Source organism: Rutidosis leptorrhynchoides, chromosome 5 (genome assembly GCF_046630445.1).
Source record: "Rutidosis leptorrhynchoides isolate AG116_Rl617_1_P2 chromosome 5, CSIRO_AGI_Rlap_v1, whole genome shotgun sequence".
In the NCBI taxonomy this organism is placed as follows: Eukaryota; Viridiplantae; Streptophyta; class Magnoliopsida; order Asterales; family Asteraceae; genus Rutidosis; species Rutidosis leptorrhynchoides.
In genome coordinates, this window is record NC_092337.1 from 101,367,374 (window position 1) to 101,387,947 (window position 20,574).

Sequence of the window (20,574 nt, forward strand, 5' to 3'; positions counted from 1 at the left end):
CTATAAGTCTTTAAGATGGTTAATGACCCCATTCCCCGATCCTTATTTATTATACATATACAGGTAGTCCGTATTCTCTAGTAAAACACCCATTAGAAATACGAGCCCAACTAGTATGTAATTTACGTATATTTTATTGTTAGATGAGAAATGAGAACTAGGTACACATAAATTAAAGTATTGTAAAATACTACTGCTAATTTATAAGTTAAAGGACTTAAAAACTAGTGCTACTCAAATCTTAATTTTAAAACTCTGTATTAATTAATGGAAAACTATCCTTAAGTACAAATAAATGTTTCTAGTAAATCCTAACATATCCAGTTCAATTATTTCAATTTTAATGTCACTTTTTATTATATATATTATATATTATGTACTCCCTATTTGAATGCGTTTTGTACTCATACGTGCGTATTCATTAGATTTGGCTCGGTGATCGCATCCTTTGGTGGTATTTGGTTGTCCTTGAAATTTTGTCATTTATCATAAGGTACGGATATTCTAGGTGGTTTTAGGATCGCTTCGGTAAATCTTTCCTCTCAAAACTTTGTTTCGAATTGTATATAAAAATTATTGGTATGACATGCTTATTTGGAAATTAGTTATATTTGTTAGTCTATATATTGTGTTATGTTTTCCTCATTTTGGATGTACTAACGAGGTTGCTAATTATGTTTGTTAATTAAGGAAATCATAATATTTTGGCCTTTGGAAATTGTATCAAAACTGTGCCTCGAAACAGCCCAGAAAAATGTTGTAAACATTCCGGTAAAGAACATGTGTGAGTGTGGCGAGTGGTACGATGATTCGTATCGAGTGTCCCTCATTCCATGTAGCTTTACATGTCCCGTTAAGTCCCGTTTAAACATTTTAAGTATTTGGTCAAACGTAAAATATTTAAGTCATTTCATTAATTCTTTTTAGATATATTTTAAAGTCTATTAATCACATTAAAGGATATTTGAAAATTTATAATTAATAAATCGGTTAAAACATTTTCTTAAAATGTGCCTAAGAGTAACCTATTCATGGAGGTCCCATGAGTGCGTTATTGTGACACCGGTAACGTGGCATCGACCGTAGCGGTGTATTTGTTATATCTACGACGTCTCCTTTTGATTGCCCGGTGGTGGTACGAGCTCATTGTTATTATATATTTTGATAGGAGGCGTATGGATCGATCCTAGGATTTTGTTTTGACGGTGGACGTTCATCGTAGTGTCATACGAAACGTCACCGATACGAATGATTAGTGGAGTAATTACCCTATGATTTCATTTTGGATACTTTGATATATATTTGTTTGGCTCTTAGGACATTATTTTAGGGAATTTGTACAACACTCTTAGTATGTGACTTTGATATTTTGACATATTCGTTATTAAGGATATATACATATTTGCACCTTGATTTAAAAATAAATTACTTTGTAAATAAGTTTGTTTGAAATTTGTCAAGCATGTCATACTGTACTCTGTTCTTTGTTATATCCGTTCACTGGGCTTTGGCTCAGTCGTATTCTTTGTTTTCCTTCTTATACGACAGGTAATCAAGGGGGTGTTGGGAACGAGGGAAGAGTGTAGAGTGGAGTGAACTTAGCACCCTGCCTTAGAGATTTCCTTCAAGATTTAGTAGTTTATTTTGGTTTAGTAGTACTTTGAATAAGTTTGTAAACTTTGGTGTTTTAACTATGGTTTGATTTCGAATAAGAATAACGCTCATTTACCTTTTAAGTTACCTTTATTTATAAGTTTTGAAATTCATAAGATTAGGGTCTTTACAGATGGTATCAGAGCTTAGGTTCCCTCTTGTAGAAACTTACGTCCTAAGTTATGGCCTGTGAGATTTGGGTAGACTTTGGGTTAGGATTTTCTTTCCACATTAATAATATGTTTCCACTTCTCATATTCTCTTATTTTCTTCTTACTAATCGTAACCGTTATATCCTCATCTCGTTCATAGATGGCATCGAAAAGAAAGGGGATGTCTGAGGAGGAGGTAGAAAACAAGATTAACCAAACTATCACGAATTTGTTACCCAACATTGTAGCTTAAGCTATTGACGCGATGCGTAAGCAAGGTGGTGAGACTTTTAAGCATGAAGATGAAGATGAGGATGAGTATGTGGAGATGAAAGCTGTAACAGGGGATGCTATTCATGTTTGGCTAGGACGGTTTCAAAAACAGTGTCCTTTGTCATTCAGCACTGCTAGTACTCCTGTTGAAGCTGAGAATTGGATCACTCACATTGAGAAGATATATCGAGTGCTTGGTTGTGAAGAGAGATTTTGGGTTCCATTAGCTGTTTATAAACTAGAAGGGGATGCTCAGCATTGGTGGATCGCTTTGAGACAAGCGAAAGGAGGTATCGATTTTGAGGATTCGTTAGATTGGGTTGATTTCAAGGAGTTGTTTTTCCGTCAGTACTTTTCCGAGGCGGAGAAAGAGGCTGTGATTCGGGAGTATGCGAATATTAAGCAAGGGAGTGATGAGTCTATTAATGATTTCACCAAGAAGTTTTTGAGGCTCGTGGGATTGATTGGGGTTGCTGCTGCGTCTTCAGAGGACCAAGCCTGTAAGTACAAATGGGCTCTTCATGGGCGTTACCGCTCTAAAATGATTAATATGAAATGTTTTGATGTCGCTGAGGCAGCCGATTATGCTCGGAATTTGGAGATGGAGCGAGCCGAGTATTTGACTACTAAAAATGACGATGGTAAAAATAAGAGGGTTAAGAATGTACAACCACTACGATCTGTGCCTCCACCGACTACCAAACAGGGTCAACAATCTGGGAACCAAGGGTATCGTGGTAATAATTGGAATAACATAGGTAATCAGCTAAGGATTGACAACGGGCCAAATAATAATAACCGTGGTCAATTACAAGTGTACCGTCCCCAAGGGCAACAAAGGGGTAACGGAAATGGTGGTGTTAATGCCAATGCACCTTGTGGGACTTGTGGAAAGAATCATCCAGGAAGAGTTTGCTATCGTAGTGCGGGTTCATGTTTTGCATGTGGAGAGGTTGGTCACTTAGCTAAGGATTGCAAGAATCCTAGACCTGGGTTTGTTCCGAGGGTTCCTCCTCCAGCTCCTGGTGGACGCGTCTTTGCCATGACTACTGCTCAGGCTACTGACGCAACAGATACATTCCGATCCCTTTTCATTTTAAAAATATTTCCTTTGAGTTATTTGTTCATACATTCTTTATATGATTAGGTACTATTACTGGTCATGTATTTGTACACCATCGTGCCCTCTTCGTTCTGTTTGATTCTGGCTCTACGCACTCGATTGTGTCTGTTAAGAGCTCAAAATATTTGAAAGTGTCTCCAACTTGGTTGTCTACTCCGCTTACGATCTCTACCCCAATGGGTAGTATTGAAATTATAGATCGTATGTATCAAAACTGCCGTTTGGAATTCAATGACTGCTCGTTTCCCGCAAATCTCTTTCCTATGACCATGCATGACTTTGACATTATTCTTGGCATGGATTGGTTATCTCATCATCACGCAACTATCGATTATTATTCTAAGAGAATTTTGTTTGGAAATCATTCTATACCCGATTGTGTCTTTAATGGTGATCTTCCTGAAAAATCTATTAAGGTTATCTCAGCGCTTAAGGCGCAAAAGCTCATTTCACATGGTTATGTTGGTTATTTAGCTTCGATTCAGAATTTGTCTATCGAGAGTCCTTCACTTGAAAATATTGACGTTGTTCGAGAGTTTCCTGATGTATTTCCTGACGAATTGCAAGGTTTGCCTCCAGTTCGTGAAGTTGAATTTTCGATTGATTTGATTCCTGGTTCTCAACCAATATCAAAAGCTCCTTATCATATGGCACCACTCGAGTTGCAAGAACTCAAGGAGCAATTGCAAGAATTGATAGATTGTGGATTTATTCGACCAAGTGTGTCACCTTGGGGTGCGCCGGTTTTGTTTGTCAAGAAGAAGGATGGTAGCATGAGATTTTGCATTGATTATCGCGAGTTAAATCGTATTACTATCCGAAACCATTATCCTCTTCAACGTATTGATGATTTGTTTGATCAACTTCAAGGTTCGAAGTATTTTTCTAAAATTGATCTTAGGTCTGGGTATCATCAGCTGCGTGTTAAAGAAGAAGATATCTCTAAGACTGCTTTCCGCACTCGTTATGGGCACTATGAGCTTTTAGTGATGCCGTTTGGATTAACTAATGATCCTGCGGTATTCATGGATTTAATGAACCGGGTGTTCCATGAGTATTTGGATAAGTTTGTGATTGTATTCATCGATGATATCTTGGTATTCTCAAAGAGTAAGGAAGAGCATGAGAATCATCTTCGTATTGTACTTGAAACCCTCCGAAGTAAGAAATTGTTTGCGAAATTTTCCAAATGTGAATTCTGGTTGCAATGAGTTGCCTTTCTAGGTCATGTTGTATCAGCTGAGGGTATAATGATGGATCCAGCTAAAATTGAGGCTATTACAAATTGGTCAAGGCCTACTTCTGTTGTTGAGGTTCGAAGTTTTCTTGGTTTAGCTGGTTATTATCGAAGATTTGTTGAAGGTTTTTCAACGATTGCTTTGCCGCTTACCAAGTTGTTAAGAAAAGGGGGAAAATTTGTGTGGACCTAGGAACGACAAAAGAGTTTCGATGAGTTAAAGAAAAGACTTGTATCAGCTCCTATCCTTGCATTACCATCAGGAAGCGGGGGTTTTCAAATCTATAGTGACACTTCTAAGCATGGGTTGGGTTGTGTTTTGATGCAACACGGTAAGGTAATTGCTTATGTCTCGAGGCAGTTGAAACCCTATGAGGTTAATTACCCTACTCATGATTTGGAGTTAGCTGCTGTGATTTTTGCGTTGAAAATATGGAGGCATTATCTTTATCGAGAAACTTGTGATATTTTTACTGATCACAAGAGTCTTAAATACATATTCACGCAAAAAGAGATAAATATGAGACAACGAAGGTGGCTTGAGTTATTGAAGGATTATGATGCCAACATTCAATACCATCCGGGTAAAGCGAATGTGGTAGCCGACGCTTTGAGTAGAAAAACATTTGGTAGTATCTCATGTTTGGTTACTCACATTCGAGAATTTGAAGGACTTGATATGGGATTGAGTAAAAGAGGAGCATCGGGGATGTTGGCAAATCTAAAATTCGAGTCTGATTTAATAACTAGAATAAAAGAGGCTCAATTGGATGATGGGGATTTGTGGACAGTGTTTCAAAATTTGGAAGAGGGTAAAGTGAAAGAGTTCAGAGAAGATGATGACGGTGTTATTTGGTGTGGGAATCAATTGTGTGTTCCTAATGATGATGCTATTCGTGAGGCTCTGTTGTCTGAGGCTCACAGCTCACCTTTTTCTGTACATCCTGGTTCGACCAAAATGTATCAGGATTTAAAGCAGCACTTTTGGTGGAGTGGCATGAAGAAGGACGTTGCTAGATATGTTGGGAAGTGCCTTACTTGTCAACAAGTAAAGATCGAGCACCAACGTGTTAGTGGTTTGTTGCAGCCGTTGGACATTCCCGTGTGGAAGTGGGATGATATCTCAATGGATTTCGTTTGTGGGTTACCAAAGACTGTTAGAAGGCATGATGCTATTTGGGTGGTGATTGATAGATTAACCAAATCGGCTCATTTCTTGCCAATCCGTATGGATTATTCGGTAAGTAAGCTATCGGAGATTTTTCAGCAGGAAATTGTGAGATTGCATGGGGTTCCTTCATCCATCGTATCTGATCGTGATCCTCGTTTTACATCTAGATTTTGGAAGGGGTTACACAAAGCTTGGGGTACGTGATTGAAGCTTAGTACTGCTTTTCATCCACAAACTGATGAACAGTCTGAGCATACGATACAGATATTAGAAGATATGCTTCGAGCGTGTGCCTTAGATTGGAAGGGAAATTGGGATGAGTACTTATGTTTGGTGGAATTTGCTTATAATAATAGTTGGCAGGCAAGTATCTGTATGGCACCATTTGAGATGCTTTATGGTCGAAAGTGTAGAGCGCCAGTTTGTTGGAATGAAATGGGAGAGAAATTGATTGAAGGGCCTGAGTTAGTTAGAGTGACTAATGAAAAGGTCGCTATAGCTACGAATCGACTGAAGGAGGCCCAATTGAGACAAAAAGTGTATGCCGATAAACACCGACGTTCGTTAGAGTTTGTGGTGGGTGATAAGGTGTTTTTAAAGGTGTCACCTTGGAAGGGTATACGTCATTTTGGTTTGAAAGGAAAGCTCATTCCTCGATATATTGGACCGTTTGAGATATTGGATCGAGTTGGTGAAGTGTCTTATCGTTTAGCATTACCGCCACAGTTATCTCATGTTCATAACGTATTTCACGTATCTCAGTTGCGGAGTTACAACTATCATCCATTGCACGTGGTGCAATTTTCTTTTTCTGAAATACGAGCTGATCTTTCTTATGTTGAGGAACCCGAAGCTATTATAGAATGCGAGGAGTGAGTAACTCGTAAAAGCTCCACCCCGTTCGTTAAAGTTCAATGGAAGAATCATTCTACTAACGAGGCCACTTGGGAACTAGAGGAAACCATGCGGGCCGAGCACCCTCATTTTTTTTCTAATTGGTGCGTTTCGATTTTATAACTTCTTTCAATTTCGAGGACGAAATTTTTTTAGTAGGTGGAGTTGTAATATCCTATAAATTTAATTTCAAAACGAAAACAAATTATAAAACTCATAACTAGTGTTTATTACTTACAAATTTTATTAACTCAAACTAAAATAATCAAATTATATAAGATAGATACTTAAGTAATAAGTGGTAAATAAGTCCATTGGTAAATTAATTAACATAAACAACTAGATACATTGTGTAATATCCATAATTTTAGATTATTATTATTGATTCACGATAAATAAATAAGTATGTAGATGGTAAACACTATTGGCTAACTTATTATAATATACCATGATGATAATTGTCATTCATTCTAGACTACTGATGGAAAGTTAAATAAATGGAATTTAAAGTACTTTAAGAAAGGTCTAAATGATGTTGATAACTATAGTATAATAATGAGGGAGCTAGTAGGCAATGAGTCATCTGTGGGGTTAAAGGAAATAAGAACTCATTTTATTTGTTGCTTTCTCTTAATTAAAATAACTACTCCATCTAATACCTAATACTCCACCAAAAATTTCATTAGTGGAGAATAATTGTATGTAAACGTTCATATATACACAAGGGACATCAATGAATAAACAATAGTTCATATTCTTTCACCTTATATTGATTCCACTAACCAAAATAAAAATAGAAACCTTGAACAAGAAATCTAAGCCAAAATAGCTTTTTCTTATATAACTCACCCCTCTATATTCACATACACCACAAGGGTTTGGAAGCATACATAAAAGGGAGGCCAACAATTAAAATAGGAAGTCTTAATCTGTTCAGTTTCCATCCTAACTCGGATATATTTTGAAGGTAAACCTTATCACTATATGAATATTTATATGTCATAAATTCTTATTATAATCAACATATGTTCATAATTTGGATCTAAAAGAATCGACACAAACCGTTAAACTCTATAAGTCTTTAAGATGGTTAATGACCCCATTCCCCGATCCTTATTTATTATACATATACAGGTAGTCCGTATTCTCTAGTAAAACACCCATTAGAAATACGAGCCCAACTAGTATGTAATTTACGTATATTTTATTGTTAGATGAGAAATGAGAACTAGGTACACATAAATTAAAGTATTGTAAAATACTACTGCTAATTTATAAGTTAAAGGACTTAAAAACTAGTGCTACTCAAATCTTAATTTTAAAACTCTGTATTAATTAATGGAGAACTATCCTTAAGTACAAATAAATGTTTCTAGTAAATCCTAACATATTCAGTTCAATTATTTCAATTTCAATGTCACTTTTTATTATATATATTATATATTATATACTCCCTATTTGAATGCGTTTTGTACTCATACGTGCGTATTCATTAGATTTGGCTCGGTGAACGCATCCTTTGGTGGTATTTGGTTGTCCTTGAAATTTTGTCATTTATCATAAGGTACGGATATTCTTCCTTGTCATTTCGATATGATTCGGGAACATTTAAAAAAGGCGCAAGATAGGCAAAAGTCTTACGCCGATAAGCGTAGACGATTGATCGAATTTCAAGAAGGTGATATGGTGATGCTCAAGGTTTCGCCATGGAAGGGTATCATTCGGTTTCGAAAACGGGGAAAGTTAGCTCCTCGGTTTATTGGGCCGTTTAAGGTTTTAGCTCGTGTTGGTGAAGTCGCGTATCGTTTGGAATTACCCGAAGAACTTGCGGGGATCCATAACACATTTCATGTTTCCCACCTCCGTAAGTGTCTTGCGGATGATTCTTCATGGATGCCTTTAGTCGAAATTGAGCTAAACAACAAGTTAGAATACGTTGAAGAGCCGATTGCTATACTCGATGAGAAGGTAAAAATGTTGCGTAACAAAGAGGTGAGGACCTTTAAGGTCCAATGGCGTCATAGTAAAGGTTCTAAGTTTACTTGGGAGCCCGAAAAATTCGTGTTGGTTTACCTTCCCTCATGTCATGCGGCTTGGATCGCGAGGACGCGCTCTGATTTAAGTGGGGGAGAGTTGTAACACCCCGTTTTCCCGTGCGCGTCTAAAGGTACGTACTTAATCAATAGTACGCTTATAACTTATTCGTTATGTGATTAAATGAACTAAAGTGTTAGTTAGGTGTAAGTGCATATATGTATATGTGTGTATATATATAGGTATATTCGAATGCGTGCGTGTACGCATATATGAATGTGACGTGATGGCGTTGAGTCGTGTGAGACTTAAGGTTGAAGTTTAGACGTGCATAGGAAGTGTGAATGAGGTGTGCTAGTTGTTGAACCCTTGATTCATGTTAAATTGTCGAAGTGACCAGGCCTAGGCTAACGCCGCGCCGCGACAAACGGGTCCGCGCCGCGACCATTGAAGCAAACCAGGATCAGAAAGAGGGTTAAGAGTGATCATTTTTCCTTCGATTTGTCGCGCCGCGTCGCGGCATCCCTGCAGATCAGACTCCGAATTCTGCTCAAATTAAATAGGGTTTAGGGACAATTTGGTCTTTTTGCGTGTAGATCTGTTTGGAGCTTTTAATATCAGCCACTTGTTCTCCATTTCTTATTTCTTTTACATTTTCTTTCACATTTTCCTCTCAAATCCTAAAACCCACTTAGATTAAAATCAAGATTTGAAGGTGAAGTTTTGTGAATCAATCCTAGAAGCAAGAATTAAAGTTGCTCTCCTTGTTATTAGCTACAAGAGGATAGTTTTGGTAAGTCTCAACTCTAAGTTTTGAGTTTCATTTAGTTTAAGCTAGGGTTTGGTTCATATGGAACTTGTGTGACCCATTTGAGGGTTAAATTGGTGGATTTTGGGTTGGATTGTTAAAAGGAAACCCTAAATAGCTATTATCTAGGGTTTGGTCTTGTGATTTGAGGTTATAAGTGCTAAGTGATTTTTTTAGTCACTAATGCACTTTTAAAAGGATGAAAGAATTTTTAATGTGTAAGTTGGACTTGGTTTGTGAGTCAAAGAGTCAAAAGAGCACTAGTTGACCTAATCGGGTGAAATGGTTATGAAATATACCAAGTTTATGTTAGTTGATGTTAATGGACTCTAATCACTAGCTTTTAGTGATTTATGACAAGGAATGGTCATTAATGGGCGGTTTTGGGTAGTTGAGTCATTTAATGCAATCGGGTCATTAAATGTTCAAGGGTTAGAAGTTTTCATTTAATTCAACTAGATTGTATGTTAATAAAATGCATAATGTAATAGGTACGTTACATTGAAGGTTTGCAAGCTCGGTTAGCTTCCACAAGAGTCTTGAGATGAGTGGAATGATTATGCATATGTGTATATAATGTATTTACTTGTACGAGATTCGATGTGGGTTTAAGTTCAGGCGGTCGATACCACATTGGGTCAATATATGATATGGGTTAAAGTTCGGGCGTTGATACCACATTACACGTGACGAGTGGGTTTAAAGTTCGGGCGATCGATACCACTCCGGGGTTAGTGTTATAATTTGTTGTGCACTAACGATTGTTGGGAACACCAATGGGAAATTCAAAGTACCATTCCTCGTACTATTGGTTAAATATGGCTATGTGTTTGTTGTGTGGTGTTTTCACATTATTCGAGTTATATATGTTATCGTTGTACTAGCTTGTGGTCTTGGAGATTTAGCGTTATGCCTTGTGTTGGTATGTCTTTTAAATTGCTAGCGTGTATGAGGTAATTGTGTATGTGATTGCATGTAAGTAGGTTATATATGTATGTGTATAATTATTGCATTCACTAAGCGTTAGCTTACCCTCTCGTTGTTTATCTTTTTAGATGCAGGCGCAGTTAAGGGCAAGGGGGTTATCGGACATTAGGTGTCCCGTGATGATGCTTTGTTGGAGTTTTGATGTTGGCCTAACGTTTTGGGTAGTTTAGTCCCAAACCATGCTCGAAGTGTCGTTTGGATTGTAAACTATCATTTGTAATGGGTCAAACTTGTACTAAACTTTATTCGTGGCCCTCGTGCCTTTTGTAAACAATTAATTGTTGTGTGTTTTAAATGGAACTTGTGAAATGGGTTACATATTTATTTGGCATGTAATGGTGTTGTATTAAAAAAAAAAAAAAATTTATCGTATGGATTACGGGTTGGGTTGTTACAAGTGGTATCAGAGCATGGTCTAAGGGATTTAGGTGACTTGAGATAGGCGTCTAGACTTAGACTTTTATGTTGTAGAATTATATACGGGACTTGTAGGACTACGGGTCAGTGCGGGGTTTGATTAGTTCTTTGATGCATAAGTGGACAACTATGCTATGTTATGATGTTACTAATCATGTGTTGTTGTTTTGAACATCGAGCAAGATGGTTGTGACACATTTGAGCATGGCACGGCATGTGAGCATAATAGTGAGTCGCGACCACTATTACGGTTGCAAGTCAAGTCAAGCAAGGATGTGCGACAAGTATCGAGCTAGATGTGGTGTGTGTGCGGTCACATGCATAGGTATATATGTGTATTAAATTGTTGGTGATGTCTAATCCTTTTTTAATCTTTAGAATGAAGACGAGAAACGGAACGAATACGAATGACAATGGTGGTCCCCCTCATGTGGAGGAAGATGAGATGACTACCAAGATTGAGACCGCTTTAGAAAACTATGTTTCGGTTTTCTCACGAAGGGTTAAACAAATATTCAAAGAGTCGGTTTCGGAACAAATTGTTGATATGATTCAAGAACGGATGACTAATGCCGTTAAAGAAGAAGTTGAAAGGAGGTTTCCTAGACCTCAAAACCTGGGCGAGTTGGAGTTTAGCTATAAGAACTTCTTGGAGACTAAGCCTCCTCACTTTCACGGGGATCCCGACCCCATGAAGAGTGCGGCTTGGATTTCCGATGTTGAAGGTTGTTTTCGCACGACCGAGTGCCCTCCAGAAAAGAAAACAAGGCTTGCTACTAGTTTGTTAAGGGGCCATGCTAAAGATTGGCTCGATGGCAAGATTGATATGGTGGGTGATGCGGCTTTTGTGGGGTTATCTTGGGCGGATTTTGTAGTGACCTGAACTTTTCCATGTTTATATATATTAATTGAGATTGATATTTACATGATTAAATGTTTCCAACATGTTAAGCAATCAAACTTGTTAAGACTTGATTAATTGAAATATGTTTCATATAGACAATTGACCACCCAAGTTGACCGGTGATTCACGAACGTTAAAACTTGTAAAAACTATATGATGACATATATATGGATATATATATAGTTAACATGATACTATGATAAGTAAACATATCATTAAGTATATTAACAATGAACTACATATGTAAAAACAAGACTACTAACTTAATGATTTTTAAACGAGACATATATGTAACGATTATCGTTGTAAAGACATTTAATGTATATAAATCATATTAAGAGATATTCATACATGATAATATCATGATAATATAATAATTTAAAATCTCATTTGATATTATAAACATTGGGTTAACAACATTTAACAAGATCGTTAACCTAAAGGTTTCAAAATAACACTTACATGTAACGACTAACGATGACTTAATGACTCAGTTAAAATGTATATACATGTAGTGTTTTAATATGTATTTATACACTTTTGAAAGACTTCAATACACTTATCAAAATACTTCTACTTAACAAAAATGCTTACAATTACATCCTTGTTCAGTTTCATCAACAATTCTACTCGTATGCACCCGTATTCGTACTCGTACAATACATAGCTTTTAGATGTATGTACTATTGGTATATACACTCCAATGATCAGCTCTTAGCAGCCCATGTGAGTCACCTAACACATGTGGGAACCATCATTTGGCAACTAGCATGAAATATCTCATAAAATTACAAAAATATGAGTAATCATTCATGACTTATTTACATGAAAACAAAATTACATATCCTTTATATCTAATCCATACACCAACGACCAAAAACACCTACAAACACTTTCATTCTTTAATTTTCTTCATCTAATTGATCTCTCTCAAGTTCTATCTTCAAGTTCTAAGTGTTCTTCATATATTCTACAAGTTCTAGTTACATAAAATCAAGAATACTTTCAAGTTTGCTAGCTCACTTCCAATCTTGTAAGGTGATCATCCAACCTCAAGAAATCTTTGTTTTTTACAGTAGGTTATCATTCTAATACAAGGTAATAATCATATTCAAACTTTGGTTCAATTTCTATAACTATAACAATCTTATTTCAAGTGATGATCTTACTTGAACTTGTTTTCGTGTCATGATTCTGCTTCAAGAACTTCGAGCCATCCAAGGATCCGTTGAAGCTAGATCCATTTTTCACTTTTCCAGTAGGTTTATCCAAGGAACTTAAGGTAGTAATGATGTTCATAACATCATTCAATTCATACATATAAAGCTATCTTATTCGAAGGTTTAAACTTGTAATCACTATAACATAGTTTAGTTAATTCTAAACTTGTTCGCAAACAAAAGTTAATCCTTCTAACTTGACTTTTAAAATCAACTAAACACATGTTCTATATCTATATGATATGCTAACTTAATGATTTAAAATCTGGAGACACGAAAAACACCGTAAAACCGGATTTACGCCGTCGTAGTAACACCGCGGGCTGTTTTGGGTTAGTTAATTAAAAACTATGATAAACTTTGATTTAAAAGTTGTTATTCTGAGAAAATAATTTTTATTATGAACATGAAACTATATCCAAAAATTATGGTTAAACACAAAGTGGAAGTATGTTTTCTAAAATGGTCATCTAGACGTCGTTCTTTCGACTGAAATGACTACCTTTACAAAAACGACTTGTAACTTATTTTTTCGACTATAAACCTATACTTTTTCTGTTCGGATTCATAAAATAGAGTTCAATATGAAACCATAGCAATTTGATTCACTCAAAACGGATTTAAGATGAAGAAGTTATGGGTAAAACAAGATTGGATAATTTTTCTCATTTTAGCTACGTGAAAATTGGTAACAAATCTATTCCAACCATAACTTAATCAACTTGTATTGTATATTATGTAATCTTGAGATATCATAGACACGTATACAATGTTTCGACCTATCATGTCGACACATCTATATATATTTTGGAACAACCATAGACACTCTATATGTGAATGTTGGAGTTAGCTATACAGGGTTGAGGTTGATTCCAAAATATATATAGTTTGAGTTGTGATCAATACTGAGATACGTGTACACTGAGTCGTGGATTGATTCAAGATAATATTTATCGATTTATTTCTGTACATCTAACTGTGGACAACTAGTTGTAGGTTACTAACGAGGACAGCTGACTTAATAAACTTAAAACATCAAAATATATTAAAAGTGTTGTAAATATATTTTGAACATACTTTGATATATATGTATATATTGTTATAGGTTCGTGAATCAACCAGTGGCCAAGTCTTACTTCCCGACGAAGTAAAAATCTGTGAAAGTGAGTTATAGTCCCACTTTTAAAATCTAATATTTTTGGGATGAGAATACATGCAGGTTTTATAAATGATTTACAAAATAGACACAAGTATGTGAAACTACATTCTATGGTTGAATTATCGAAATCGAATATGCCCCTTTTTATTAAGTCTGGTAATCTAAGAATTAGGGAACAGACACCCTAATTGACGCGAATCCTAAAGATAGATCTATTGGGCCTAACAAACCCCATCCAAAGTACCGGATGCTTTAGTACTTCGAAATTTATATCATATCCGAAGGGTGTCCCGGAATGATGGGGATATTCTTATATATGCATCTTGTTAATGTCGGTTACCAGGTGTTCACCATATGAATGATTTTTATCTCTATGTATGGGATGTGTATTGAAATATGAAATCTTGTGGTCTATTATTATGATTTGATATATATAGGTTAAACCTATAACTCACCAACATTTTTGTTGACGTTTTAAGCATGTTTATTCTCAGGTGATTATTAAGAGCTTCCGCTGTCGCATACTTAAATAAGGACGAGATTTGGAGTCCATGCTTGTATGATATTGTGTAAAAACTGCATTCAAGAAACTTATTTTGTTGTAACATATTTGTATTGTAAACCATTATGTAATGGTCGTGTGTAAATAGGATATTTTAGATTATCATTATTTGATAATCTACGTAAATCTTTTTAAACCTTTATTGATGAAATAAAGGTTATGGTTTGTTTTAAAAATGAATGCAGTCTTTGAAAAACGTCTCATATAGAGGTCAAAACCTCGCAACGAAATCAATTAATATGGAACGTTTTTAATCAATAAGAACGGGACATTTCAGATTTCAAGAAGGAGTTTTTCCTTGAATATTGTACTCAAGCAGATCTTTCCAAATTGCGCAACGAGTTAAGGAACATGCGTCAAGGGTCTTTGGACCTAAACACTCTTAAAACCAACTTTCTCGTAAGGCGCGTTTTTGCCCCGAGTATGTGGGGAATGATCAATTGTTAATGGAAGACTTTCATGCAACCCTTAGAGATGTGGGGAATGATCAATTGTTAATGGGAATGATCAATTGTTAATGGGAATGATCAATTGTTAATGGGAATGATCAATAGTTGTATTCGTGTGGTGTAATATATGTAATATAGTGTGCTTATGCTTTATGATATATGTAAAAATTGCTTGTATTAAATAAGTATTTTTTTTTATGAAGCTAACTCTTGTCTATTTTACAGTATAAAAACACAAAATGGATAGACAACCCAATATTTTAAGAGACCTACCCGGAGACATGATTGATGAAATCTTGTCTAGAGTCGGTCAGAATTCTTCGCCACAACTATTTAAGGCGAGATCAGTTTGTAAGACATTCGAAGAACGTTCCAAGAATGCCTTGGTTTATAAAAGGCTTTCGTTCGAAAGATGGGGGATATCACATTGGGATATCCATAAGTTACGATGTGTTTACTTTGACGCATATATTGCGGGGAACCCAAATGCTATTTTACGCAATGGGTTAAGAAATTATTTTGACTCAATATATCCGAATATTGGACTTCGTGATTTAGAAAAAGCGGCTAACATGCAACATAAAGAAGCATGTTATGCTTACGGATTAGTAATGTTCGCTTCTCACCAAAGTGAGAACAAGAACATCGGCCTACAACTATTAAACAAAACGTTCCCGCAAGTGACGGAGTCGGTAATTGGGGTAAGAAATGAGGTTTTTAGATTGTTACGGGACTGTTGGACATTACGTAACCCTCGTCCCTTTGACGACGTTACAACACGCTGTCTTATCAACGGCCATAACGGTTATGTTCCACAAGACCAAGGATGGGAAGTAGTCCTAGTAAAACCAGAATGCATGACTTGTTTCTGGACGTATGAATTACGTGTCTTTATTGCCTTTGCTGAATGACTTGTGTACTAGCTAGAATTATCTTCACAACTATCTTGTATCAAAGTTATTGTGTGCTATATTTCATGCTTTATGTAAAATAAGCGGTATTGTAAGTTTGTAAAATATTGTATAAAAGTTTGAACGCGAAATATTATTATAATCAGTTTTTCATATAGAATTGTAGTAGTTGAATTGTATATTAGCTACTAAGTATGAACTTAACGGGTAGGTACTACCCGAATTTAAACTTATAAAACGCTAATATGAAGAAAAAGCTTTTATAAATGAGTTCATATTATGCTACGAAATACTATTAACTACTCTTAATATTCTGTATGATTAACTTGTTCCATTTGACTATTTTAAAGGAAATGGCACCGACTACTCGACACACCGTGAATACGAATGAAGAGGAATTCCGTACTTTTCTAGCTTCAAACATAGCCGCAGTACAGGCTGCGCTACATACCAACAATAACCTTGGATCTAGCAGTACAGGAAATCGTGTAGGATGCACCTACAAAGAATTCACTGCCTGCAAACCTTTGGAATTTGATGGAACCGAAGGACCGATCGGATTGAAACGGTGGACCGAGAAGGTCGAATCGGTGTTTGCCATAAGTAAGTGTACTGAAGAGGACAAAGTAAAGTACGCTACGCATACCTTCACAGGTTCTGCGTTAACATGGTGGAATACCTATCTAGAGCAAGTGGGACAAGATGATGCTTACGCACTACCGTGGTCAGCATTCAAGCACTTGATGAACGAGAAGTACCGTCCCAGAACCGAGGTCAATAAGCTCAAGACAGAACTTAGAGGGTTACGAACCCAAGGATTTGATATTACCACGTACGAAAGACGATTCACAGAATTGTGCCTATTGTGTCCGGGAGCGTTCGAAGATGAGGAAGAGAAGATCGACGCATTTGTGAAAGGATTACCGGAAAGAATCCAAGAAGATATAAGTTCACACGAGCCCGCCTCCATACAACAGGCATGTAGAATGGCTCACAAACTAGTGAACCAGATTGAAGAAAGAATTAAAGAACAGACTGCTGAAGAGGCCAATGTGAAGCAAATCAAAAGAAAGTGGGAGGAAAACGGTTATAAGAATCACCAATACAACAACAACAACAACAGTAATTACAACAATAATCGCAACAATTATCCCAACAATCGCAACATCAATCGTAACTACAACAAACGGCCCAACAACAACAACAACAACAACAATAACAACAACAGCAACTACAACAATCATCCCAACAACAATAATAACCGCAACAACAACAACAATCAGAAGCAGCTATGCCAAAGGTGTGAAAAGTATCACTCGGGGTTCTGCACCAAATTTTGCAACAAGTGTAAAAGAAATGGTCATAGCGCGGCGAAGTGTGAGGTCTACGGACCAGGGGTTAATAGAACGAAAGGAACAAATGGTGTCCGAACGAGTAATGGCGGAGCAAGTAGTGTCGGAGCAAGTTATGCCAATGTGGTTTGTTATAAATGTGGAAAACCGGGCCACATTATTAGAAATTGCCCGAACCAGGAGAACACGAATGGACAAGGCCGCGGAAGAGTTTTTAATATTAATGCGGCAGAGGCACAGGAAGACCCGGAGCTTGTTACGGGTACGTTTCTTATTGACAATAAATCTGCTTACGTTTTATTTGATTCGGGTGCGGATAGAAGCTATATGAGTAGAGATTTTTGTGCTAAATTAAGTTATCCATTGACGCCTTTGGATAGTAAATTTTTACTCGAATTAGCAAATGGTAAATTAATTTCAGCAGATAATATATGTCGGAATCGAGAAATTAAACTGGTTAGTGAAACATTTAAGATTGACTTGATACCAGTAGAGTTAGGGAGTTTTGATGTGATAATCGGTATGGACTGGTTGAAAGAAGTGAAAGCAGAGATCGTTTGTTACAAAAATGCAATTCGCATTATACGAGAAAAAGGAAAACATTTAATGGTGTACGGAGAAAAGGGCAACACGAAGCTACATCTTATTAGTAATTTGAAGGCACAAAAACTAATAAGAAAAGGTTGATATGCTGTTCTAGCACACGTCGAGAAAGTACAAACTGAAGAAAAGAGCATCAATGATGTTCCCGTCGCAAAAGAATTTCCCGATGTATTTCCGAAAGAATTACCGGGATTACCCCCACATCGATCCGTTGAATTTCAAATAGATCTTGTACCAGGAGCTGCACCAATAGCTCGTGCTCCTTACAGATTCGCACCCAGCGAGATGAAAGAACTGCAAAGCCAATTACAAGAACTTTTAGAGCATGGTTTCATTCGACCAAGCACGTCACCGTGGGGAGCTCCTGTTTTGTTTGTCAAGAAGAAAGATGGTACATTCAGGTTGTGTATCGACTACCGAGAGTTGAACAAACTTACCATCAAGAACCGTTACCCACTACCGAGAATCGATGACTTATTTGATCAACTACAAGGCTCGTCTGTTTATTCAAAGATTGACTTACGTTCCGGGTATCATCAAATGCGGGTGAAAGAAGATGATATTCCAAAGACTGCTTTCAGAACACGTTACGGTCATTACGAGTTTATGGTCATGCCGTTTGGTTTAACTAATGCACCAGCTGTGTTCATGGACCTTATGAACCGAGTGTGTGGACCATACCTTGACAAGTTTGTCATTGTTTTCATTGATGACATACTTATTTACTCAAAGAATGACCAAGAACACGGTGAACATTTGAGAAAGGTGTTAAAAGTATTGAGGAAGGAAGAATTGTACGCTAAGTTTTCAAAGTGTGCATTTTGGTTGGAAGTAGTTCAATTCCTCGGTCACATAGTGAACAAAGAAGGTATTAAGGTGGATCCGGCAAAGATAGAAACTGTTGAAAAGTGGGAAACCCCGAAAACTCCGAAACACATACGCCAGTTTTTAGGACTAGCTGGTTACTACAGAAGGTTCATCCAAGACTTTTCCAGAATAGCAAAACCCTTGACTGCATTAACGCATAAAGGGAAGAAATTTGAATGGAATGATGAACAAGAGAAAGCGTTTCAGTTATTGAAGAAAAAGCTAACTACGGCACCTATATTGTCATTGCCTGAAGGGAATGATGATTTTGTGATTTATTGTGACGCATCAAAGCAAGGTCTCGGTTGTGTATTAATGCAACGAACGAAGGTGATTGCTTATGCGTCTAGACAATTAAAGATTCACGAACAAAATTATACGACGCATGATTTGGAATTAGGCTCGGTTGTTTTTGCATTAAAGACTTGGAGGCACTACTTATATGGGGTCAAAAGTATTATATATACCGACCACAAAAGTCTTCAACACATATTTAATCAGAAACAACTGAATATGAGGCAGCGTAGGTGGATTGAATTGTTGAATGATTACGACTTTGAGATTCGTTACCACCCGGGGAAGGCAAATGTGGTAGCCGATGCCTTGAGCAGGAAGGACAGAGAACCCATTCGAGTAAAATCTATGAATATAATGATTCATAATAACCTTACTACTCAAATAAAGGAGGCGCAACAAGGAGTTTTAAAAGAGGGAAATTTAAAGGATGAAATACCCAAGGGATCGGAGAAGCATCTTAATATTCAGGAAGACGGAACCCGGTATAGGGCTGAAAGGATTTGGGTACCAAAATTTGGAGATATGAGAGAAATGGTACTTAGAGAAGCTCATAAAACCAGATACTCAATACATCCTGGAACGGGAAAGATGTACAAGGATCTCAAGAAACATTTTTGGTGGCCGGGTATGAAAGCCGATGTTGCTAAATATGTAGGAGAATGTTTGACGTGTTCTAAGGTCAAAGCTGAGCATCAGAAACCATCAGGTCTACTTCAACAACCTGAAATCCCGGAATGGAAATGGGAAAACATTACCATGGATTTCATCACTAAATTGCCAAGGACTGCAAGTGGTTTTGATACTATTTGGGTAATAGTTGATCGTCTCACCAAATCTGCACACTTCCTGCCAATAAGAGAAGATGACAAGATGGAGAAGTTAGCACGACTGTATTTAAAGGAAGTCGTCTCCAGAAATGGAATACCAATCTCTATTATCTCTGATAGGGATGGTAGATTTATTTCAAGATTCTGGCAGACATTACAGCAAGCATTAGGAACTCGTCTAGACATGAGTACTGCCTATCATCCACAAACTGATGGGCAGAGTGAAAGGACGATACAAACGCTTGAAGACATGCTACGAGCATGTGTTATTGATTTCGGAAACAGTTGGGATCGACATCTACCGTTAGCAGAATTTTCCTACAACAACAGCTGCCATTCAAGCATTGAGATGGCGCCGTTTGAAGCACTTTATGGTAGAAAGTGCAGGTCTCCGATTTGTTGGAGTGAAGTGGGGGATAGACAGATTACGGGTCCGGAGATTATACAAGAAACTACCGAGAAGATCATCCAAATTCAACAACGGTTGAAAACCGCCCAAAGTCGACAAAAGAGCTACGCTGACATTAAAAGAAAAGATATTGAATTTGAAATTGGAGAGATGGTCATGCTTAAAGTTGCACCTTGGAAAGGCGTTGTTCGATTTGGTAAACGAGGGAAATTAAATCCAAGGTATATTGGACCATTCAAGATTATTGATGGTGTCGGACCAGTAG

At 36.9% G+C, this 20,574-nt stretch overlaps 1 protein-coding gene across 1 annotated transcript; it reads left to right on the forward strand.

Moving 5' to 3' along the window:
* Positions 1 to 2,070: 2,070 nt before the first annotated feature.
* LOC139848885 (uncharacterized) lies at positions 2,071 to 4,631 on the forward strand. Its single transcript, XM_071838568.1, has 3 exons — positions 2,071 to 3,103; positions 3,226 to 3,921; positions 4,426 to 4,631. The coding sequence occupies exons 1-3, from the start codon at positions 2,071 to 2,073 to the stop codon at positions 4,629 to 4,631; spliced, it is 1,935 nt and encodes a 644-aa protein (XP_071694669.1).
* The last annotated feature ends 15,943 nt before the right edge of the window (positions 4,632 to 20,574 follow it).

Excerpts from the sequence above, each read along its gene's own strand:
- LOC139848885 (XM_071838568.1), top strand. The coding sequence starts at position 2,071 with ATGCGTAAGCAAGGTGGTGAGACTTTTAAGCATGAAGATGAAGATGAG. Across the intron at positions 3,104-3,225 it reads GGTTCCTCCTCCAGCTCCTG|GTACTATTACTGGTCATGTA; the intron begins GTGGACGCGTCT and ends TTATATGATTAG. Across the intron at positions 3,922-4,425 it reads TTGTGGATTTATTCGACCAA|GTCATGTTGTATCAGCTGAG; the intron begins GTGTGTCACCTT and ends TTGCCTTTCTAG.